This window comes from Echeneis naucrates, chromosome 20, assembly GCF_900963305.1.
Source record: "Echeneis naucrates chromosome 20, fEcheNa1.1, whole genome shotgun sequence".
NCBI lineage: Eukaryota > Metazoa > Chordata > Actinopteri > Carangiformes > Echeneidae > Echeneis > Echeneis naucrates.
In genome coordinates, this window is record NC_042530.1 from 4552057 (window position 1) to 4576908 (window position 24852).

The 24852-nt window shown below is 41.0% G+C and overlaps 3 protein-coding genes across 9 annotated transcripts in view; all 3 read right to left on the reverse strand.

Annotated features, from left to right (window-relative positions):
* scrib (scribble planar cell polarity protein) overlaps positions 1-1844 on the reverse strand; it is a 57053-nt gene extending 55209 nt beyond the window's left edge. The window contains 2 exon segments of the mRNA XM_029528677.1: positions 776-992; positions 1068-1844. Coding sequence (XP_029384537.1) covers positions 776-934 — 159 coding nt within the window. The 5' untranslated portion in view covers positions 935-992; positions 1068-1844.
* A 423-nt stretch (positions 1845-2267) lies between these two features.
* Positions 2268-10037, reverse strand: puf60b (poly-U binding splicing factor b). Of its 7 annotated transcripts, none has more exons than XM_029528688.1 (12): positions 9974-10034; positions 9300-9396; positions 8994-9089; positions 8508-8597; positions 7972-8022; positions 6640-6801; positions 6408-6500; positions 4924-5137; positions 4610-4842; positions 3908-4022; positions 3438-3685; positions 2269-3351 (listed from the first exon to the last, which is right to left on the reverse strand). In XM_029528688.1, exons 3-12 carry the CDS (start codon positions 9069-9071, stop codon positions 3052-3054), a joined length of 1584 nt encoding a protein of 527 aa, XP_029384548.1. In that variant the 5' UTR covers positions 9072-9089; positions 9300-9396; positions 9974-10034; the 3' UTR covers positions 2269-3051. The 7 variants fall into 7 exon arrangements, with proteins under 7 accessions (XP_029384550.1, XP_029384553.1, XP_029384552.1 ...); XM_029528689.1 differs by having other exon boundaries at positions 9915-9996; XM_029528690.1 differs by lacking the exon at positions 9300-9396 and having other exon boundaries at positions 2268-3351; positions 9915-10014.
* A 644-nt stretch (positions 10038-10681) lies between these two features.
* nrbp2b (nuclear receptor binding protein 2b) overlaps positions 10682-24852 on the reverse strand; it is a 28371-nt gene continuing 14200 nt past the window's right edge. Inside the window, exons 2-18 of the mRNA XM_029528694.1 lie at positions 18057-18179; positions 17310-17411; positions 17128-17217; positions 16641-16681; positions 16452-16546; positions 16274-16297; positions 16090-16176; positions 15499-15554; positions 15317-15412; positions 14913-15045; positions 14696-14798; positions 14549-14599; positions 14313-14448; positions 13920-13973; positions 13658-13721; positions 13147-13202; positions 10682-12977 (exon numbers count right to left, since the gene is read on the reverse strand). Of these exons, the coding sequence (XP_029384554.1) occupies positions 12891-12977; positions 13147-13202; positions 13658-13721; positions 13920-13973; positions 14313-14448; positions 14549-14599; positions 14696-14798; positions 14913-15045; positions 15317-15412; positions 15499-15554; positions 16090-16176; positions 16274-16297; positions 16452-16546; positions 16641-16681; positions 17128-17217; positions 17310-17411; positions 18057-18179 (1398 nt within the window). The 3' untranslated portion in view covers positions 10682-12890. The remainder of the gene's footprint in view (positions 12978-13146; positions 13203-13657; positions 13722-13919; positions 13974-14312; positions 14449-14548; positions 14600-14695; positions 14799-14912; positions 15046-15316; positions 15413-15498; positions 15555-16089; positions 16177-16273; positions 16298-16451; positions 16547-16640; positions 16682-17127; positions 17218-17309; positions 17412-18056; positions 18180-24852) is intronic.

Consider the following 24852-nt stretch of genomic DNA (forward strand, 5'->3'; position numbering starts at 1 on the left):
AGTGAACAAGTGCTGTGCTCTACTGTTTTATAGACTGACAACAGCCCTGTTCCCCTTAAAATAAAATTGGCCATGCAAAGAGAACCTTTGACATTTTTGAAATAGTGGGATTGCGGGTGTGGACATCATGGCAACTCATTCCACACATGCCTTTCCACAGAGATCCACTCCAACTAGCAAATGATGCCATTACTATAGGCAACCTGGTGTGAGCCAGTTGTTTTAATACCACCATACACTTTACAACCACAAAGCCCAAGACTGACACCACATCCCATCTCTTTGGCCCACTTTTCACCATGATCCACATTTTCATTCAATCAAGTTAACCAAGACTTCCTCAAGAGGATTATTGTCTAAACAGAGTAAAAAATATATTATTTACATTGCTCAGCACTTTTAATGCTTTCTTCCACTTGAATATTTATGAACCAAACCTTAATTTCTATTATCATCATGTAATGCTGTTAAAGTGCTGCAGGCCAGAGTGACCAAACCCTCCTCCAATGAAGGAGGTACCTGTGCTAAGGAAGTACCCGAGCAGGTAACATTGTGCAAGCTATTTTTTTTTATTTTCTTGTTTATTTCTCATGTCACCCGACAGTGACCTTCCCTTTTTACACATGTGACTCAAACTGTGTGCAAGAAGTGTGATGTGGTGCAGGGTGAACTCAGCACAGAAACCCGTCGACATGGCACCTATGCAGTCACAGATTGACGCAGAGATATTGTTTGTGTGTGTGTGTGTGTGTGTGTGTGTGTGAATCCTGCATACCTTTGGTAGCTCTTTGAGTTGATTGGCATCGAGGAGAAGCTCTTCAAGGCTGCGGCTGTAGCGGAATATCTCATCGGGGACAGCCTGCAGGTTGCAATGCCGCTTGTCCACCGACTCGACGTGGCGGTTGCAGCGCCACAGGGGGATACACTTCAGCATGTCCGGCCGCCGAGGGGGGATCTGGTTGCCGGTGCTACTGAAATCTCCGCATCCGAGGCTGAGGCAAGGAAGGTCGCTGGGTCAGACAGTATTTTTGTGCAGGAGTGGGCTAAGTCAATGTCAAAGCACTCACCGTGTCCCCAAGACGTCCCCGAAAAGGAGGCCGAAATCCACTTAGAGACTAAAATAATCTCTCCGATCTGTTAGCAATATTCCCAGCTCGCTTCGGAGGCGCTCACGGATTGTCAGCTTCGTCCCGGCGTCATCCACCCCGGAATTACAATTAACATAAACAAAACCCCAGACCTCCCAGTCGGCTGAAGCTGCTTCCTCAATTCTTCACACAGCCGGAGCGACTTTAGCCCGATCTGCCTCCGCCACCATCCCCGAATCAGTGCCAAGCTCCGCCGCCGAAAATCATGCGGCCAACGACCGAGCTATGCAGAAGCGCTGCTTGAGGTGGCCCGGTCATGAGTGGCGACTGCTAACCACCACCACTTCGCTGAAGTTAGAGATAAACGAGTATCACAGAAAGACAACAACAGCAACAGATAGCATATCCCCACTGAGCGAATCCGCGGAGATTAACCCGGCGGCTACTGCGCAGGGATGAGCTCGTCCCCACCGGCTGTGTTGTTAGCAGGCTAGTAACCGTTAGCTAACAGCTAGCGGGCTGGACGCTTTTGCGGCTAGCTGCCGTTAGCTAACACCTGTATCACGAAAGCTACAGAAAAAAAAAGCACCTCGTTCACCGGAGACTGTGGAAACAACACCCACCCTCCCCCAAAATAAAATAAAATAAAATAAAATAAATAAACACGCCAAGGACACTGCCCGGTGACCGCTCGTCCGGTGCGACGTAGGTTTAAAAAAAAAAAATATATATATATATATATGCCAGGAGCTTCAGCCAACAGCAGCACTTCCCTCCCCTTGTGGAGCAGAGGGAGGCCGGTGTGGAGGGTGGGGGGCTGGGCCACAGCGGAGCCGGAGCGCCGCCGAAGCGGAGGCCGCAAGTGGCTTCAGGGCTCCATCTGGAGGCGGAGAGTCCGCTTCACCTGAGAGTTTGAGCTGTTCTCAGTCATTGTATCCGTAAATTATCGATTTAAGGTTAATTACCTTCAGCAAAGTTGCGCTCTGCTCACTTTTTCTGGTGTGTCCAATAAATTGTTATTCGTGGCTTTGTGTCGATGTGTGAAGTAATATTTTCCACACATCTAGGCCAAGATCTAATATTGACCAAAAACCAAGAGGTGATTGTTGTTTTTTTTTTTTTTTTGTTTAATGTCAAAACAGTTACATTTCTCATCAAGGTGATAATACAGACATTTTGTCAAATAACCATATTGTACTCTCTCCCTGAAGTGTTTGTATAAAGCTATTGCAGAGGTGCAGGTATAAAAAGACATCCTATGAATATGCAGTTTGAGAAACAACTGCATTAGTAAGGTTAGTCACAAGTATGTCCCTGCAACATCATTGAAATAATGGTAAAACACAGTATTTGCTTACAATCTCTACAAACTAATGCCTCACAAATTTCCATGAACAAAAACACCTTTGTTCAAAGTCAGATAACTGTAAGGTGTTTGAGAAGTTGGCCACCCGGGTACTAATCCAATTAAGCATTGGTTGCTTTGAATACTATGTTCTGCAACCAGAACACAGAAGCAATTTGCAAATAAATGTTCAATAGAATTCCCCATTTACAACTTTCCCCAAAAAAATTAGCATCACACTTTTTTGAGGACAAACAATAACCTTTAATCAAAAGAAATAAGTGTTTACATGTCCCAACATTTCCATGAAAGAAAAACAAAAGGAACTAGAAGATAACGTAAAATGTTATACAAGACTGGAATACAAAAATTCTTTTTTAACTTGCACAAAAAAAAAAAAAAGGAGTCTTCACTGATCACAAAGCAAAATCTGACAGTATTCTGAAAGAATCCCTCGAATGGGGCATTTAACATTAATATCAACAGCAATTTAAAAAAGGAAAATAAAAACATAATTACAAATTTCAGAAGCCCACATCTCTAGCTGCAATGACTGTGGCTGAAATGAGTTTGGGCAACAGGTTTGGGGATGGGTTCTGGTGTACCATTTCACACATTTTATGCAGAGAGATCACTGCTGTTGAAACGGTCTTGGTCATACACCTCTGCGACAACTTTGCGACCTCCAAACCAGCGATCATTGAGAGCCTGGATAGCTTTGTTCATCTCTGAGGCCATGGAAAACTCTACAAAGATTTTGACAATTATATCTGCATCCTCTTCTTCTCCTTGCTTTTCCTGGTAAATAATGACTCTGTTGACAGAGCCAAATTTGCCACACTCCTCCGTGACCTCGCCCTCCAAGTCATCATCAATGTCCTCTGGTCCAACCATATTTCGAAGAACCATCACTGTAGACTGGAGAATAGGAACACAAAAACACAATCAGTAAAATTCTGTTTGGTCAAAAAGTAATTTTCAACAAACCTTTTCTTGAGTCTCACCTCTGATTTTCTAAGCAGCTTCTGCATCACCATATGTCTGGCACTGCTGCCTGATATGCTCATGTGCTCTTGGTCACTCAACATCTCTTGACCTGTACCATCCTGAAGCATCTCCTCCTTCTCCTCTTTTTTCTCTTGTTGGTTGGAGCCACCAGCTTGATTAGACAGGACTGGTGGTGATGCGAGCACTGGGTTCACAAGACCAACCTGAGGAAGCACTGGAATGGGAGGGCGCACTGGAGTCACACCTGTGGAGAAGACAGTCATGCAGTCAGTGAAGTTAGCAGTACAGATATTTGATAAAAAAATAATTCAAATAACTAATGATATATTTAAAGAAATAGAATTGAGCTGATAATCAACCAGTCACCCTGTGTCAAGTAAATTATTAATCCTGCTGTTTATTCTTCTGTTTTTGAACATTTTTCTTTCCTAAATTACTTTATCAAAACTCATCTTTGTATACATACCTGTGATGACCCCTGGTGCCTGGGCAGCCATAACAGCCTGAGGTATTCCCATTTGCTGACCAAGTAGTTGGGGCGCAGCTAACGCCCCCAAGACTGATGCGCCGGCTACAGCCTCCTTAAGAGAGGGGGGCCGAAGACATTAGGTAAGGGAAACACACAGAACACAACACAAGGCAGCACAGTCAACGATCATACAGCATGGCACAGTGAGCTCAACCTTGCCTCTCTACTGAGAATTAAGGTCACCAACAATATTTCAATACAAGTTTACTAAACAATCACTGACTATCCTTAGCATATCAGTATACAGCAGTAATGTTAAAACTCTACACCATAAAGCATTCTATAATGAACAAAACTGTCTGGTTAGCTGTCAATGTGCTAACTAAGAGAGGACTCTTAGCTTACACACCCAATCAGTGAATGGGAGGAGCTTTGACAACTAATGTTACTACACAATGAATACTACGCAAAAAGGAAACAGATCTTTCATCTTGTGATTTAGGTTTTGATTTCATCCCATTAAACTGGACTCAGTTAAGCCGAGAAATTCTTATTTTTCTGTTAAATTGACACATCAGGGCAACTATTTTATGCTATCTGAACAAAACTGGCCTTCTCCCAGTCACATCAATATAAGTTATATGCCCATTTTATCTGTGCTTTTGGTGTCAATTCTAGCTAGATCTGGGTTATATTTACCTGGAAGGCCATTAAATCCCTTTGGAAGGGATTCATACTTGCCTGGGCCGTTATCTTAGCAGTGGCTGCCGCTGCAGCCACAGCTGCAGCTGGTGGCAGACCACCAGGAGTTGTGGGGGTCAGTAGGGGCATGGGCGGCGTCACTGCTTTGCCCACCCGTAGATACTGACCCCCCAGGTCAAAGAGGTTCATTGAAGACACAGCGTCCAGGGCTGACTGAGGCTTTTCATACTCTGTAAGGGGATGAAAATGGTAGTTAGTAGCAGAGCAATAGCAAGACAGGAGTACGAGCGAATGAGGGCCTGCCCGCTCACCAATGAAGCCAAAGCCTCTGTGTCGCCCTGTAGTGGGGTCTCTGGCTAACGTGCAAGACTTGATCCTTCCAAATGCTTCAAACACACTCTTGATGTCATCATCTGACAGGTCAGGGTGGACAGATGCCACGTAGATCCGGTTAAAGGCGCGTGCCTCCTCTGCCAGCTGGTCAATGATGGGTTGCGCCTGACCGATGTTACTTGGCCGCCCAACCTATAGCACAGATCATACCAGCAGGGCTACTGAGTAAGGGGTTTATAGTACAAACCCCCGGAACGCACTCCCGAAAATCTATATGTCCCTCCAGTGCTAACTTTCGGCAGCCACCGAGTTCAGTCAAAGCCACTTTTTACCTCTAACAATAACATTAAGCTGCCCTGTCAAAAACTCTAGTTATACTGTCACGTATTGCCATCAATGCACCTGGAGACATGATTGAGTAGTTACTTAGATCTAAGACCTGTGTTGAACCTAATCCTAGCCACCAGGTACAAAATTGTCCAACTTCAAATCCATTAAAAAAAAAAAAAAAAAATTGGGAGTGGTATCAAACTAAGCAAACTTTAAACTAAGTTTATAATACTTAATTGTGGATGTTCTCACCTATGTTGATCGTTTGCACTTCTTATTGCGCCCTAATGTAGCACTAAGATTTGGCACTTATCTGGTCACTTTTCTTCACTTTAAATCTTGAAATAATTTGAATTTGACTAATTCTCAGCTTTCGCTTAGTACCAAATGATTACTAAGTGTCTTTATTTGTAATTAATACTAAATGTCAATACAGTCCATGTACAAAGTTGATTTTCTAAGTACCTGCAAGACTATTTAATGAAGTGTAGCTTTCTCTCAACACTACCAGACTTACACACAGTGTGACTAGCTGAGCTGGTGGCAACACCGAAAGAGGAAAGCAATATATGTCTCAGGCTATGGCTACGCACTCTAACAACTTCCTTTTTGGATAAGAGAATCCAACTCCCTGTGTAAGACGAGCATCTAAGTGGGACTGGGATCTGTACTACAGATGGGGCGGCCAAGCAACACCAACCAGGCGCAGCCCATCATCAGCACACCATGGACACAGAGCAACGCCATGCGCCGCTGGGCATCTTACTGCAACTGGTCACTAAAACTTTGATGAAATCATGGAAGCATAACACACAACACAAGCAGACAGTACACTTAGCGCACACTCAGACACACACACACGCACCTGAAAATTAACAGACAGACAAGCAAAGAGAGAAATTAGTTAATTGGTTAATTATTTTCATAAAAATGTAAACACCACAAAAGCAGCTAATTATCAAACTGACTTAGCATCCAGAATTCCAAGAAGGAATCCAACTTCCTGTTAAATCAAACTACACCAAAAAAAAGAAAAAAAGAAATTGGTGTAGAAAAGAAGATATTCATTTGGTTTGTTTTGTTATAGTCTTCCTAATAACTTGAGAGATACTCATATCTTAAGATAAATTACCTTAATGTTTCGCCCCCCCAACATGACTGAGTTCATCTGCTCCAGTGCCAGCTGAGCAGCCTCTGGTACATCGTACTCCACAAAGGCAAACCCCTACACAATCAAACAAAACACAAGAAATACAGATCTTGTACAAACACTGCAGCACCTTTTGGTTGTAATCTTCTGCATTTACATCAAAGCTGAACAACAGACTTTGCATCAGGCATAACATTTGTAAAATGATACTTACCTTGTGTTTCATTGTAACAGAGTCCCAAGACATGTCAATGCTCTTGATTGGGCCGAATGGGGCAAAGGCCTGTCTGATCGTGTCCTCACCAAGCTCATAGTATATGGAACCCACATACACCCGACACATGATGGCTAGAGCACGTTGCCGCTGAGCTGCCACCTACCAATCAGGAAAAACAACACACGATAAGCATTAGAGAGTAAAAGAAAGGAAGAAATACAAACACACAACCACTAATAATAAATGTGTATTTTCTACTGTGCTTGCTTTCCCCAAAAATAGTTAGAGGCCAATTCTATGTTAGGGGCTCTGGGCAGATAAATATGCTAATAATGGGATACTGTAATTAATGAAAATATGTTTGTGGAGAGAGAGAGAAGAGGAAAAAAAAAATTTAACATGTATAACAATAATAAAATATTGATGCGGCCATTTGTATTAATAATAATAATAATATGGCCTCTATTCTGCTTCTATGGAACAGACATATGGAGGAAAACACACTGAAGTGATTGACATGCACAGCCCTCACAAACACTTGGCTTCAGTAACTGACCTGTAGTCCAGGGATGCAAGTAAGGTAACAAAAGTAATCGTGGAGTTCAAACGAAATCCATACAAAGTCTTGATGAAAGCATTTCAAACTTTCTTCTCAAGTCTAAAGGGAGGGATGGTTTAACCACCAGAAGTTGCTGTGTTTATTGATGCCTTTAAGTCAGTCTGCTTCTGTTCATTTCTTTCTATTACCAACAAAATGTAGCATGTGCCTGATTAATGACATAGTGGGAAAGTGACTAGTTCATTGAATAAAAAACAAAAACAACTTGACTTTGAGATGGCCAAAAAGATCCCTGTTCCAGCAGTTCTCTCATTTTGGTCCATTAAAGGGATTGCTATCCCTCTTTCGTCCCATGCCAAGCATTCTGTTCTTAAATAAAGCAAATGCATATTTTTCAAAGAGACGTGACTTCTCTCACTTAGGAACCTTTAAGAAAATCGGTTAAAAATCCCCTTGACAGCCAGAGAACTTTGGCTATCGTATAGAAAAAAAAAGAAAAAAGAAAAAAAAAAAAAAAAAAACAATGCAAATGAATCCATTGCAACTTGAACAAGTGCTTCAATGACTAACAACGGTCCTTCATCTCTCACTTAATTACGAGCATGGTCGCTGTTACACTAGCAGTAGAGAGCCATGTTTTCTTACAAAATATGCATTCTTGGGTTAGATAAAAAGGCAGGGATTGTTGCCAAAGCAACCAGTAAAAGAAGGGTAACAGTCCTTTTCCATTGGGAATGCGCACAGAAAAAAAAGTTTAATAATCTATTGACCGATTGTAAAGGTGAGAGAGGATCTCCAAAGCCCATTGTCACTGCTGCCATCTGAAAGACAGTAAAGATGAAAAAAGTGCTGAAAAGTAGGTTAGATATCCCTTAGCTTTGTTTTTTCAAAAAGGTAATTGCTTTGCTAGATAGACAAAAGCGGTTAGGCTAAAACGATATTCAAACCCTCCCTCTAAACAACAAGTTGCCTCCCTTATCTTATTTACAAATCACCACACAGCAATAAACATAAACAAGTCCCATTTAAAAGTGCAAAGCATTTGACATGATAACCAAGTCCTTAATGACGATCTTCTCCATCTGAAAAAGAGCAGAAACAAAAGCAACGGCACATGGTCTGCATGTGGATTTTTATTTTTTATTTTTTCCCCGAGCATGGGAGAGTAGGGAGTAAGACTTCCAAAGGAGCTAAACAAAAAGAGACTTCTGAAACAGATGTATAAAAAGGCTAAGATAGTCTTTCTAGGCTCACAGGTGACAGCCGCATCACAAATGTGTTGTTTGGCCCAGTTTGCACATCTCACCTGTAGGTTGGTGAGCTGTTGTTGCTGATGGGCAATGGTCTGCTTCACCAACACACTCTTAATGCTTTGTTCCATGGCATACTTCTTTGCCTGGTAAAGGAGAAAAAGGCATTAAAATTTTTATGACAGCCTATATTCTGTGGTCTCTGGAAACCCCTTTCTTAGCCTATGCATCAGGTTGACTTGATCCTATAGGAAATGTTCCACCCAACTATTTTAAACATCAACAGGACAATCCAATAATTTTATTCTGACTTTGAAGTTATTTTAAAGCTGAAAAGGCATCAGTATCTGGTCATTCTCTTTCTCAAGTCTAAATTATAGCCCCAAGTGTGTTAAGTAGGCATATGCATTGCCAAGAATTTGGCTTTTCATAGAGGTTTAAGAAATCAACAGAAGATTTAATTAAGAGTTATGCTTCAATTTCCAAATAGCATTAACACTACGTGTGAATCCAGGTAGACCTGCAGCTAAGGGATTTCCTACCCTCTGAAGTGCCTCCTGCTGCTCAAGAGTGAGAGGCGGCAGGCCAAGCTTGGAGCCTGTGCCCTGTCCATTCTCCATCGTCAGAGCTTCACCTCCCTGCAATTAAGAAACATCAAATCACTCAAAAGGTAAGAAACTCAGTCTAAAAAAAATACCGTTTTTATGTATTTCCATGATTATAATTCCCAATAATAAACTTCCTGGATAGCAATCTTAAATCAAATCACCTCACACAGCACAGTTTATCGTTAAATATGTTATCATACACCCGGATTTCAACCAGGTGGGACCGGACAGTCTCCTTACCTACGCAACCCGCTAATCGCTGGGTCCACCAGACTGAGGCAGGAAAGCCCCCAAGGGGAAGAGGACTGATGGGGAAGCTTTAACAATTCAACAAATTCTAGGGGAAATAAAAAATGCCTTCAGACTAACAAAAAAGAGAAACAGGCAGCTTGTATTTGATGTTTTTAACAATACAGTCCACATACAGCCGCCCCATTTTCCTCCAGATTTTGATCTGCTAATGTTAGCTCGATGCAAATGAATGCTAATGATGACTTTCGTCGTAGCATACGCAAGCTAGGTAAAAAAAAAATAGCAACAACGGGCGACTGTTACAGCTCAGTTGAAGAAATGTTTCACTCATGTCGGCAGAAACATTATAAATGAATCGTATTTATTACGGCTCAGTAACCTGAAGCGCACAATTCATACAAAATTTGCTGCATGATGAGCGAGGCCTGTTTTCTTTTTATCTTACGACGGCGCTATCTTTGTTGCTAGCACGGAGCTAGCTCGTATTAGCCATTCATTACCGTGGCGCGCGTAAGTAACATGCATCTTCCCCGGTGATATCTACCGACAATTTACGGCACATTTGGTGCAACTGCATTCTCCCAGACATCGCGTATTACTTACGCGACGACCAGCGCGGTTGAAACCTGTCAAAGTGTCTCTTTTTCAAGGAATTTATTTACCGCAGTCTCCGTCACCGCCATGAAGCACGCCTTCTCGGAGAGGGCCGCACACCTCAACGCTAACGGATGTCTCGACGTTTGCAGCGGGAGATATCGCGATAGCAGAACTCTCGCGATGACGAGAGAAAAGGAAGCATCGCGGTGACCTTGATCGTCCAGAGATCTTTTACAGCCACGCTACGAAATAAGATTATGTTACAGCAAAGGTTCAAATATAACTCTTTAGTAACTATAGTGGGATAATGCAAAAAAAAACAAACAAACTTTGCTGCCTGTAATTGATCTGGATAATTAAAGTCATAATCCAAAGCCAAAGTCTGTAACAGCCTTAGGAGCTGTTTAATTAAGAGAACAAGAAACAACTATCGATATTCTAATTATAATATCACATAAAGGACAGAGATGAGGGAACATAACTTGCATTATCATGTATGTTACCAGACTGGAGTTGCTGCCAATATAAAGTATATATTTTTTAATAAAAACAGGAAATACTGAATTAATTAGTAGGGAGGAAAATCAAAATATAGTCTTAAGAGTAGCGTAGCAATGAGAAATGCAAAATCCTAATCTAATCTAGTAATAATTTCAGACATAACCAACATTTTACATATAGTTTATTGTCATGTATTTAATTGCAGTAGCTACAATATTTAACAAAGGTTTAATTGGAACACATCCAAAAGCAAGTTTCATTCAACAGTCACGGGGGAAAATATCTGACATAAAGTAAGACTGATATAGATGTTTGGGTTTGTTTTTTTTTTTTTTTTTTTGTACAGTCTAAACATTCATTTTCTTGGTCAAGTCCCCATCCGTAACTAAACTGTGACTGACAAAAGCAAAATGCAAAGTTCAAAATTGTTGCAGGTTATTAAGACATGCAGGTCACTAGATCAAATGAGAGCAACAGTGGCACTGCTTTGCATTGAAATTCTGTAAAGTAAACCCTTTTAATAGCCACAAACAAATATGTACACCACAGCCTATAGTAGGTGAATATCTGGGATAATTCCGGGTTCCTGTCTTCAGAGACACATTGATAAAAAGGCTTGATACAGAGTATAGTAAGTAAGCACTTTAAGCAATGACTATACAGCAGTGTAACCTATGAAACCTCAATTTTACACACCCAGGAAACAAATGAAGCAGAGCTAGGTGAGTCTGACAAACAGGAGTATACTGCTGAGTACTGAGCGGACATTTGATTATTTTTTTTATTTGTCCAGTTTTGTTAATGAAAAAGCCACTCAAATGGTAGTCTGAAAAAAAAAAACAAAAACAGCAGAGCTGAAAGGATGAATTTTCATTTTCTGTTTGTGTGGGCTGCAGTGTAATCAATTCCAAGGGTCAGTCTAATATTGTCTGAAATAAGATGAACTTCTGGCAAATGAATGTGTTCAAAGCAAAAAATATTCCCTTCATCCTATCAGAGATCGTGCTTTAGCCTCAGCAGTCCATGGGAATCTGCTTGGAGGCTGCGAAATGCTTGTCCATAATAGCTCTATTTATCGATTGCAGATGTGGCAAAATATGTACACATTAAGTCTTCAGAAAATTTGGTGAGATTTTGCCTTTGAAATACCTCTGAACACATTTACAAAGATAACTGAGCCTGAGAAAGATGTCCTCAGATAGTTTTGGGAAAACAGCAAAAACAGGTTTAGCATCAACATTTATCAACATAATGGCATTTTTACTGATAAGAGTTGAGATCACGTCGCCAACAGTCACATTACTCCAATTTACATAAGATTATGCTTTTAAATCACAGGCTTCCTGTGATGTATTCCTTTTTTTAAATTCTTCCCAAACTAATACAAGCTGCATCTGAGAGCTTTACCATCAAATCCATTTATATAATATAGAGTAGCTGCAGCTCTTAATGGAGCTTCCATTACCCCGAGGTAAGTTTATTTTAATATTCACACAGACTAACTTTGAGTTCATAACAAGAGATTGGAACTAGTCTGAATCCATAGGTTTAAACCATTAAAATCAGCTCTAGTAAATTAAACTCCAGATTGCTAAATTGGGTAAAATTTCACTGTAAAACTTTGTCCAAAGTACATTGCCATATCAGGCACTTTGCAAGTCTTTGGCTTTCAGAACACTTCCGCAGGGAAAACCCTTAAGAGCACTACAGGATATAAGAGAGGCATTATTCCATCATTGCTCATCACTACATTTAGGCGTGGTGTGTTTATCTCTGGCAAAAATAAACTTTAACCCAAGAGTGCTGTGAGGTGTGTTAACTCTGTATAAAAACAAAACAAAAATAAAGAAGAGGCTTGTGCAACACCTCATTTGTTCACAGTTGAACAGAAATAAATAAGTCAGGTGAATGCAATATAACAGTGCATGTTGGATGGAATATGGAATTCCTAAAACAGTAATAAAGTGAAGGATCTGGTTAGGAAAGGACGGAGAGCGAGTTTTCACTGATCTAAGTGGACTATGGAGTGCAAACCGAGGCTTATGAGCAAAAGAACGTCCTTCTGAAAACACAGCTGCTGCATTTGTAAGGAAAACAAATTTACTCTGGTTAGTGGCATTATGGAAAAGTTGTCAAGATATCTTAAGGCATGATAGCCCTTTTAGGCAGGGGGTTTGTCAATCTTCCACTGCTTTGTGGGAGTGCTAAACACAGCCATGATGCCTCCGGTCCTCAAACCAGAGGTGCTTTTGGTTCCTCTCACTGCTAGCGATTCCTCCTTCTGTCTGGGATGATTTACTGGCTGACCACAGCCAGCATCCTTCTGTATGAGTCCCCGTTTTACCCCCAGCTGGGTCAGCCCCCTCCACTCCCCTCTGTTCCCAGCTGTCTGATCCCGCCTGCTGCCCTCTCCCTTTTTTGATCCATGTGGTCAATGTCCCAGGCCCCTCTGTCTGGGCCAGCTGCTGTTGTGACCACTCCTCACTGTGTGCTCCCAGAGGCGAGTGCTCGGACTCGGTGTCGGCAGATGGCGTCCTCCAGGAACCCCGCCACCTTCTCACTGTCCTCCTGTACCAAAACCACAAGACTGTTAAGTGTGAAATTTTCAAGACTCAGCATGAAATGCCAGCATTACTTCATGCGAGTTGTTTAAAAAACAAAAAAAAAATCGATTAATTTCAATCATTTATCCACTGTTGATGATCAAAGGCAAAATTAAGGACACTTTCTTATTTACCTCATTTATGAAGGCGTAGTGAACAAGTTCACTGGCAAGGTCTTTGGAGGTCTCAGCTGAAAGTTTCACATTAAATATTTCAATTACAAAACAGTAACCTGTAATAAGAATAAGCCTACAAAGGATGCACAATGTCAATTTTTAAAGCATATAGTTGGAGAGTATTGCTCATTTAGCCTGATTTATCTTATTCCTCTGTCCTCAATTCACTCAGTATAAAAATCTCTGAACCACATGGTTCCACGTTATCACATGTTCTTTCCTTCCCACAGACATGGCAAAAAATTACAGTACCCAGCTGTTTTTTAAGTGCTTAAAAAGTTCATTTTTGAGTTTTAAAAATCTAAGTATTCATGAACATCATTTAAAGATTTACAAATTCAGTAGGAACCAGTAGGCTTTGGGCTGAGAGTCTAAACTGATGTCAGTCTTTTAGGTGTTTAGACTTTGACAGTAACAAAAATATTAAATCACGAAAGCCTTATAACAGGTGCAGCAGCAGTTGACTTACTTGGAAGGATGTCACAACTAAGCTGTCTGTGAAGTTTGTCATCCATCTTCAGAAACAAAGAAAGCTGGGGAGAAAGTACAAAGTCAATTTTAAATAAGGCTTCATTTGTGTTGAACTTGTAACATAAATGCACCTGGTGAGTACAGAGCTGCCAGAACAAGGTTAATAGGTTTAAAAATATCAATATGCTTGATCATTAAATGGCCCAACAAATGTGTTTATACTGAAATGGGCAAAGTACCTGTAATACAATTTCACTCACATGAGTTTTGGTCCCTTCTTCGTTTGATTCCAGATTACAGTGCATCTGAATGACCTACAACATCAGCAGAAAAAAAAAAAAGGATAATAAATAAATATGCACGAAAGCTCGTGCAAGCAAAGCAGACAACAACATAAGAAGTTCTGACATGGAAAACACTGTAATGGAAAATGTATTGACAAAAAATATTGTTCAACTGGTACCAATAAAAAGATTTTTCCTAGCGTGAGCACATACTGCCATCTTTGCCGTATTGCAGAAAATAGAGTGTAAACATATCCTCCTTTTACACTCTCAGCTTCACATGTACTGTTTTCTTCATGTGTTTCGTCATAAGCATGTTTTCTCTGTAAAGTCACCCAGATTGTACGTGGTAATGTCTAAAGGGCTGACCTTCCTTGTTTCTGTTTCTTGCGGTTCGGGAGTTGGCGTCTTAACTGTCTCAACTTGCTCCTGAGACAACGAGAGCGCACGGGGGACTGGATGAGGCCGCGATGAAGCGAAGTTCATTAACGGATAAATCCCATTCCTGAGGAAAAGGAAAGGATAATGTGTTTAATTTGATGCTGCTGCCACAAAATGAAGTAATTACACGTACAAAGCAATCCAAGTGTCATAAAATCACCTACTTGACATCCTCCAGAAACTTGTCAAGTTCCAAAGGAGACACATGAGAATATCTATGAAATATGAAAAACGCAGTCGTGGTTATGCTTGATGCGTATGAGATATCCACAAGCAACCAAAGATACAAGATGCAGGTTATCTGATTTTACTTGAGCTGAACTCCCTGTCTGCCCTCATGTTTAATCTCTGCCATGACAGCGCTGGGGTCAAAGGACTTAGTTTTCTCCTCCACGCAGTTCTCGGGAAGCAGGTCTGTTGGTGTAACAGAGGTTCAGGGATAATTATTCATATTTCACAACCATACTGATCTGAATCGTGCAACCATCTCTAAAAGATGAGAGTGAAAGCTGAAGGTGAGAAACTCACACTGGTTATTGATGAGGCAGTGCGCGGCGAGCAGTTTAAGGGAATGGACCTCGAACAAGACTCTGTGGAACAGGAGGTCATGAGCTGTAGGACGGAGTTTGGCTTCATGTCGCAAACAAGACTGCGTGAACTCCTGTGGAAAGCAACCAGATGCTGAGACCAACACTTACATGAGTGCCCACCGTGGCCCAGTTTAACAACCAACTGTCTGTGCTCAGGATTCATTCGTTCATGTTTTAGTGAAACGTGTTCACAGTGCGCGTAAGATGTTTTGATATACTGTAAACGTAGAAATAACTCAGATTGTGTAGCCAAGTGTTGATGAAGAGTGGGATGGTTTGTCTCTTTCTCTGTTTCCTAGGTTGCACTGGTGTATATTTAGGACAAGTATTTTTGACACTCACTCTCATGAGAGGGTCCTCCAGAGATTGACCTGCATTGACGATGGCCTCCTTGGACACAGCTGTATCTCCATTTGCCTGGATCTCCAGAACAGCCATCTAGAAGTACAAATAATCTGTCAACACGCACACATGAACACACCGATGGGATTCTTACGACAACTATCTCTTTCTCTTTCTCTCACCTCCAGAGCACAAATGCCGAAGGAGAAAATGTCTATGGCATAATCATCTTCACCAGCTAGAGATAGAGAAGTAAAGAGGAGAAGAATTAAAAATACCAACAAGAAAATAGAAAAGGTCAAGAAAAAAAAATGTGTTGCTATATTTCATTGGGTCACTGGAGGAGAAGAGTCAAACATCATAAAATCAAAAATCCCTTAATTATTAAAAATAATTGAATGAGGTAAACCGTTTATTATAAACAAAGAATTAACTGATCTATCTGTTCAAAAAGCAGCACAGACCATCTGTAAATAGATTGATGATTCCAGCCACGTGTTTAGGAGACTAAGTGGCCCATCAATTGTACTGTGAGTCCAATGATTTCTAGATTTAGCTCATTATGCTACACAGTCATCTGCTGAAAAACTCTGCTGACTTGCTTTACAAACAATTTCTACAGAGCATTCTTACAGAAAAATGGATGTGCAGTGATGTTAAACTGTAAGTAATGGCTTGGATTCAATTTTGGGGTAAATGCTTCAGCTAAGTATGCATGACGATAGAACCAAGCTGTGGAAAACAACACACAATCTTTGCTCCAGTACACTCGCCTCCATATTCTGGAGCGAAAAAATGAAGATTCCTCTGCTCGTCACGATGTTGCCTCCCTTTACCATGGACACTGGCATCTGGAAACACTGGTCAAAAAGAAAACAGATAATGTAGATAGATAAGATTGTGTAGATTGATATGACACATGTAACTACAACAAAATGATCTTATATTATTTCTTACCATTAACAAATAGCCGATGCCACACTGTGAAAAGAAAATTAAGCATAATTGAAATATTTATTCAGTTTTGTAAAACTGAAGAGATTATATAGGTAAATCCAAAAATCCACAGTGTGAGATAACATATCGGTGGTCACAGCTGGTTGTAGTAACAGATAAAGCCCTGCTGGGAGCAGACCTGAGCCAATCTTGATGAGCCCATTGTGCTGGATGAAAATGGTGTCACATGTCAGGTTTCCATGGATTATTGGTGGGTCACAAGAGTGTAGATAGCTGCAATTAATCGATTAAACATTGTGTTAATAGCTCGGGCTATAGTAACACATTTAATTAATGTTAAAATTGTGTGGAATAAATCAGTCAGTACCTGAGTGCAGAGAGAATCTGAGTGCACCATCTTTTCCAGGCCTAAATTACAGAAAACAGCATGAATTTCTCTAAAGTATTTCTGCAGCTCACATAAAAACGTTTCAGTTCCTGTAATACATTAAAGTGCATTAACTCTCCTTCATTCTCAGGGATTAAAGGATATAGGGCAATGCTATATGTACAACACTTTAAAAATATATTTTTGGCATTGAATTATCAAATTTGAAAATTTATTCATAGCACAGTTTAAAAGAAAAACCTAAGATGCTGGATAAACTCCAGGTTTCCAACTAACTAAATTTCAAAAATAATATAGATCAAATACTGCGTGTCTGGGAAAACTGAGCCACCAGGGCATCCAGTTACATAACCTCTAATCATGCAGGAAATATGGATCTGAATAGCGATTGCACTGCAGCACTGTGTCACCACCACACACCAGACAGACAATGAGTAAAAGTTTCAGCGCAGTTTAAAACACTGACCTTCACATTCATAGTCTTGTGGTTCTTCTTAGTTTTCTTCAGAAATTGCTTGAGGCTTCCCGACGACATGTATTCTGTGATGAATATAACCTGTGGAGATGGAGAAGGGAACCGCAGTTCATTCACACGTGTGTCCCAGTGTGTGTGGAAAAACAAAAGTTAAAAAAAAGAAGACATCTCACCCTGGCTTGGCTCTCCTTCATGTCTAGCCAGTACTTGTGGAACTTAACAATGTTCGGGTGCTCCACCTGCATCAGGTTTTCAAACATCTCCTTGATCTTCTCCTAGAAAACATACGTCCAAACTGGTTCACATCTTCATAACCTCACAGACCCCATCGGGTCTTTACCAATACAGTTAAAGTTACGCCATCAGCAGTTTAGATGGATAACTGGTTAAATCCATTTTTAGAAAAAATACTAAAAATTTTCTTTAGTCAATATGTGTTCATCTCATTAGTCTGCTAGAATTAACTCAACACCTTGTGATGGATTTTTTTTTTTATCAAAGATTTAATTAAGAAAAGTACATATGAATAAGAAGAAAAACAATCATGAAATCATTGAATACCTGGTGGCAGTTTACACGAGAGAGAGTGATACGATATTTTGCATACAGGTTTAGGTTGAGCATTTAAATAAAGGTCATGAAAAATTAGAAAGCAGTGAGAAGCTGTTGAAATTGTTCTCTATTATATTAAACTGGATTTCTCTCTCTAGCAAGATTGCCATCACATGAGAATGACTGCAGGTAAACCATCTAAGCAAAGACCAACTGGGCAATAATGGTCAATAAATAACACCACATGGAGAAACCTCAGTCATTCTGGAATATAAGTACTGTGTTGTCTGCGTCAACTCAGCTTCAAAATGAAGAGAAAATATGTGAATACAGCCTCTTTTGGTTTTGGATAGGAGGAGCCATTTTACCTCCTGTGCTTTAAAGACCTTCTTGTCCAGGAAGAGCACCTCGTTCCACACCACCTCCACACCCTCCTCTGTGTCCATGGCCAGAGAGGCACTTTCCACACCTGGGACATTTCCTTGGCTGACCTGAGGGGGGCAGAAAGGAGCTGTAAGAAACTATTGACCAAAATTTTATATGGCAGAGATTAAATATAAAAAAAAAAAAAATCAATTTGTCAGATGCAAATTTGAATTTTGCACATGAACATATGAGGACAGTTCAACTGATTCCAAGACATTCTACCGACACTCCCACTGCAGTCAGTTCAAATCCAAACATATAGTCCAACAACTAACCAGTGAGAATGAAGACAAATGAAAAGGAACATCATGGTTTTCCAAAACAGCACATGGTGTTTTGTGCCTAAAAGCTCTGGCATGCAGCAAAACAAAGCAGCAGAACATCAAGTGCTCTGTAAAACAGTAAGAAAACATTTTTTTCCCCAACCACTGCTGTGACAACAATAACCATAAAAGTGTCACCTAATCCATTCACATAGTTCTGACACTGGCAGCTTCTTTAATAAAGCTGAATCTGGATATATGTATTAAAAAGCCAGCACACAAGGCGTACATATAAACGTCACCAGTTTCAGTTTAATGCATGGGAAAGAAAATGACGTGGAATGAATGTGGAAGATAATTCACCCCGGTGAGGTTACATCAGCTATAAGATGATAATGAAGAGTGAACAGGGGCGGCGGGATGAGCAGCAGCTTGTGTTAGGAGGGACGAGATGGATTAGCAGGAGACAGAGAGCGAAGTGAGGGGATTGCGAGTGTGGGATTTAGAGGGATGAGACACGGGACACAAGATGGAGTCGTCGGCATAAGAGCTCCAAGAACTGCCCAAAAAAAGAAAGGGGCTGAGTGGTGTAGAAGGAAGAACCCGAGACTGGGTTTGTAATCTGACAGACCTTGACACCCTGAGGCTCCATCACTGCATGAGAAGGCGTTAATGCAACAGCGGCAAAGGGCTAAAAACTGCTCATCAGAGGATATTGCTGCCTCAGCTGGGGTGGACCTGATGTAACCTTGGCTTCTGGGCAGCAGACGTTGTGGTGCAGTGAGGAAACCAAGAGGATTGGGTTCAAAATACGTTGCTAACTAGCCCAAGTGACAGAAAATCATTTCACCCACAAACCAAGAGTTGTCATTTTCCAGCCTTTGCTTTCAAGAGCTCAACACAGTGGCTGTCTCACAACGTGTTTTATTTAGCTGTACCAGCAACAACAGTAATGTCTGCAGCCTGCAGTCCACTACTTTTGGTCCAAACGGAACTAATTCAGCTTCTGATACAAACACATGCACATACATGTTCTCTCTAACGCCTTCTGAGGATCAGCAAACTATGAGTTTGTAGTTAGTAACACAGAATTGTTGATATTAGTATGGACAGACTAAACTGTAATGTTGTTTTTCATTCCCGATCAGGTCCTGAGGAATAACACGCTTGACAACATACTTATCGTCAGTACATGAGATAACAAGCCTGTCATCAGCATCTTTCAGCTATCAGCAGTACATGGCATGTATGACGTGTCCACCTGTGTGGTGCTGACATCCCAATCTGTCTTTTTTTTTTTGTTACGTTGTGTCCTGATGTGAAATATGAACAGTGGGATGATTCAGTCATTTTACTCTTGGTTTAAAAGGAAATAAAAGAAAGGTCAGGACAGAAGCTGTCTGAACAATTCAGCGGTGTTCTGACTGATCTGTGGTCTCTCTGTGACAAAGAATCAATTAGCATGCTGAAGCTATAAAACCACATCTTAGGAAGTGAACTCTGCTGTTTTTAAGAATTTCTGTTTTCTCTGAATCCTCCATCACATCTGCTTCACTTAATTTTTAGAAATTTCTATATGGCTTCACCATGGATGTTGACCGATGGGCCACCAAACGCACAATTCAACATAACCTGCTTTTTCTCTGTGTGTTTTCTGTGTTTTGACCTGAGTGGTAAACTGCTGCAAATTCTACACAAGGAAGTGAACTGAATAGAGAAAAGCTTGGCTTGCAGTTAACCCTCCAGTTATTCCCAAATAGTGTTAGATTGGGTTGAGGTCAGTAAAGTTCTTCCACACCAAACTGGGAAAACTCTGAGGCATTTCATGTTGAAGCAGACCAAAAGGTTCCCTCACAAATATCACCGAGAGCTGCAATACAAAGGTTCCTATTAACTGGAAGAGTTGTGTCCAAAACCATGAAGAAGTAGTCCAAATCTGCACATAGAGTGAACATTTTGTGGGTGGACCTGCTTTAAAAAAAAAGCGTCATTTATAAAACCTGCAGGAACGCCTGACAGCTCTCATCACCATCCTGCATGGAGTCTTTCAGATATCTCTGATGAGCAGCTGAGAGCTGGCACAGAGCTTAATGACAGGAGAGTATCTGAATGACCTTTACTGAAGCTCCTCTTTTCCCCTAAATGACTGTTTATTACTGCTAAATGCTAACCATTGATATTTTCCTACAGCGCTCCACTTGTACCATGCCCGGTGACATCACCATCTTTAACTCACCGACGAACAGAATCAAAAACAGCTTTTTTCGCTGTTCGGCTCAACAGGACGAGGTTTATTAACTGTGCCAAACAGCAACCGGAGCGACCACAGAGGCTGCAATAAATATTCAGATATTATATTTTGACATTTCAGACACCTCATGAAGCAATACAACCCCTGGAGAAAGAAATGTTTTCCAGACACGAGGTTTCTTTCTTGCTGGACTTATAGTTCGGCTTCTTTACAGACGAGGTGGGCAGCAGAGGAGACATCATATATAGTCCCACCACTCTCCCACTCAACAGCATATGATCACTTGATTACTGGCATTACAGAGCTACTGTGACTTGCTGACAGCAGCAGGAACTCCTCCACTTCCAAAGCTGTCAGGAAGGACTCATGTCAGTTGCGTTGGGCTTGGCTGTTGTTTATTTTTCCTGCATGTTGAGAAACACTCGCTCCCCTGTCCCTGCGTCGCCAATGCAGCAGGGTTTTAGCAGGGGCTACTGCCTGGTCGCTGTAGCATGAGACTTGTAAACAGCACACTGGATGCTGGTCTCTGATTGGACTTGGGCAGGGAGGTGGGAAGAGGGTGGGGAAAGTGATTCAGGGGATCCTGTGTTCATTTCAAAACAACACCAACTTCTATTCTGATGTTTGTGAAATCTGCGTCTGAGCCGGATAAAACTGGATCCACTGCAAACCCCTAATTACCTTACCACACTATCAATCCGCACACGTCTCACTGACTCCATGCTGATGTGTTGCTTCTAGGAAAAAGGTTCGGTTTGTAAGGAAAAACGACTAATTTAAGTATGATCAGTACAGTAGACTATGGATGACTAAATACAGGACATTTGGTCAGCTTCTTTACTGTGACTACACACATTAATGCCTTTACCGAGCATTTATAACTCCACTGCGAGTAGGAAAATTATTAATAGCAAATAAGTAATACACACAGCATTATGCAGCTCCAATTTAAAGGCACTATCAGTATTTGTTCCTCTGCTGGTCAGCATGGTTGCTTCCTAGAATAAGGTGATTGTTGCTTGCCAAATGCTTTGTCTTTGACAAGAAGTTACAATGTGCCCTCTAAGAAACGATTGGTTTCTATCGTCAAGGCAGCCTGGAGTCAATTCGCTAAGTGACAAGGGCCGGGATGTGATAAACAAGGGCTAACACTAGCAGCCCTTTGCACTACTGGATACGGCTCTTGGTGAGTAAAGGAATAATCGCGTACAGGTTTTTCCAGACTGGTAAATAAACAGCTGTTAATGCTAATGTTAATGATGGAGCAAAACTTCCAAGAAGGTCCCTTAAAGCCAAATCATCCCGGTCAACATTAAACCCTCCTTGATTAGAACAGCATATTAACCACAATCGCAGTTCAGTGTTCAGTGAGTTGTGTATTTTATGTATTTGTTTGTTGGTTTAAGGCTGTTTCAGGCATTTTATGCATTTTTCAGACAACAGAGATCAGACAGGAAACGAGTGGAAATAGACAGATAGGGAACAGAATGCAGTCAGGGTTCCCAGCTGGTCTGGAACAGAGGACGACCTGGTTCGCAGTCGATGCTTTAAACCCCTGGACCGCTGGGACAGACCTAATTCAATCTTTGTTTGTTTGTTTTTTTATATTTTAAAGGGGAAAAAAATGCAGATGTGCCTTATCTTTTGTTAAATGTTTTTAAAATAGCCATTAAAAAAATAACAGAACGCGACAGAAATTTCTCACAGGCAGAGCTAATATGTCTGTATATATTACACATTAACAGAAACTGACTTTTCAAACTTGTCATAAACTCAGTGACCAGTTTATTAGGTAATCAACGCTGATGTTTGATAAAAAAGGAAGCCAATACTATGGTCATTTTGGAGGCAGTTTGTGTCGTTGATGAATTGGGTTGTGCAAGACTTTCTGTTCAGCCATTTTATATCCATGTGAACAAATCTGCATCTGAGTGTGTTTATAGACACACCCAGCTCTTTGTGCAGAACTAAACTGGTTTGTGATCCAAATCCCAGCAGAAGAAAACCCATCTCCTTTACAATATGAGGATTTCAGACACCAGTCACACCATCTGCAGTGACAGCTTTATGAAGATTCAGATAAAATTTGCTTTTGCATTTGATTGGTGTTACAAGGCCGGAAAATAATTGTGAAATGAAAAAGGTGTCTGTTGAGTGAGCTGGAGACAGAACAGACAGAGGGAGGATTAGAAGAAAGGAATAAACAGTATGGCAGCTCTATCACCATGATTCTTTGCAACTGAGCCATCTTAAATGAAAGAGAGCCTTTGTCTAAGACTGTGTGGGTCCAAACATTATCCTGACAAAGAGCTTTGTCTCCTACATGTCAGAATCTCAGCTCTATTGGTCCTCCTCCCACATCTCATACCTTGACGATGAGCTTATACTCTGCACAGTATTAATATTTAATAACTAGATCTGATAGAGGAAAGGCTACACCCAAGAAATCTGCATTTCAACTTGCTAGGCTGGTGTACTGTATGTAAATGAGCACAGACTTCCTTCACTGTTGCATTGTGCTTTCTCTCGCTCTGAGATTTCGCTGCCATCAAAGAGCAGAAGCATCAAAGAGTTTGACTGAAATGTTGCAGAAAAGGGGAGAGGTAGAGAAAATCATCTCTAACTCTCTCGGTAGAGAGAGAGGAAAAGATGCCACCTCTGCCACAATGTATCCTGCAGAAAAAAATATTAATTTTCATAAGCACCTTTGAGAGTTTGCCTCAAAATTGCCTAAAATATATATATCTGGTCTTCTAGATAAAATCTATTCCAACTAAAAGCATGTTTTTGATTTGTGGCAACAGAATATCTAAATTTATTAAATCTGGATAAGCAGCTAATGTTAATCATTGCAAGCTGTCAAAAAATGGTTATTTTAATTTCATTCACACAGTAAAAAGATGGTTTAGCATCTCCATCAGATTGCTAAATACATTTAGTGAAGCTGATGGCATCGTTAGTTTTGTTTTGCAGCAGCAGGACTGAAGCTACAGTTCATCCTGAGGGGAACTGTCTGAAACAACCACCCATCTACAGAGAACCCACTCAGACTGAATCAGTCTCAAAAGCAGACTCACTCTCCTGTTTCTGCCCATCTGGTCGGTGCCACTGACCGACTGCTGACCGCTCTACTGCCCACCTCCACATCTTTCTCTCTGTCGCCTCAGGATGTTACAGGTCAGTGTCTGAGATAATGTGCCCGCTTCCACACAGCGTGACGAATAACGTGATGGCACCAGCCGGGGAAAGTCAAGCAGGGGGCCCGGGAAAACTCTCTCCACTCTCAATTAGATGACAGATTATGTTCGTGTATGGTGGATTTTCTGAAGCATTTCCCTGATTAGTTCCAATCATGCCCCACATTATATAAATGAATCCGCAGCCGTGACCTCCACTTTCCACAACATGAAGGATTCTTGTGTCCTTCTTCCAGAAGGGACACAGGGTCGCACCACCTCGTGAGCAGATATTAGACTGATTGCCTCTCTTCACGTCTCACTTGCTCATTTTCTCTTGGAGCAGTTAAAGCTACCCACACAGAGGAATGCAGGAGAGCAAGGTGGGTTAGCTGAGCAGATGGATACAGAAAGGACAGCTGCAGAAAAACAAACAGCAACGGGAACCAATGCAGTCAAAACACAGCCAAAGACAGAGAAACTTATTTAACCTTTATCTTTAAGCTCCACTGCAGCAGAAAAGAGGAAATGATTATTTTGTTGTGATTTTAATCACAATTTTAGCAAAAAAGGAAAGAAAGAAATCAACACTCAGATTCGACCAAATCATCTACTCTGCATTGTGATGCCTCCACAAAAGATTAGAAAATGTTTCCTTCTTGCAGGAGCTGTGTTTTCAGTTGAGAGGGAAAATCAACTGTGTCTTTGTTTCAGTCTGTACCAAGGCTGCAAGATTACAGTCAGTCCGCTGTCCTCACTCACATTGTCACTGTGACAAAGCTGCAGAATTTTAAGGCAGAGGACGAGAGACGGCAAAACCACAACGGCATTCAAGAGGAAAGATACTGCTCTGACCACAACATGAAGAGCATTGGAGAAACTATTCATCTGCAAAAACACAAACCAATGTTTCTCAAGATTAAATATCATTATATATTCATAATTGCCATTTACAAGGCTATTTTCCTTCTAATGGGGATTGCACACCATCTTTCTTCTGGGTCACTGTAATACATTTATTTGTTCATTAAGTTACATCATTTTACTT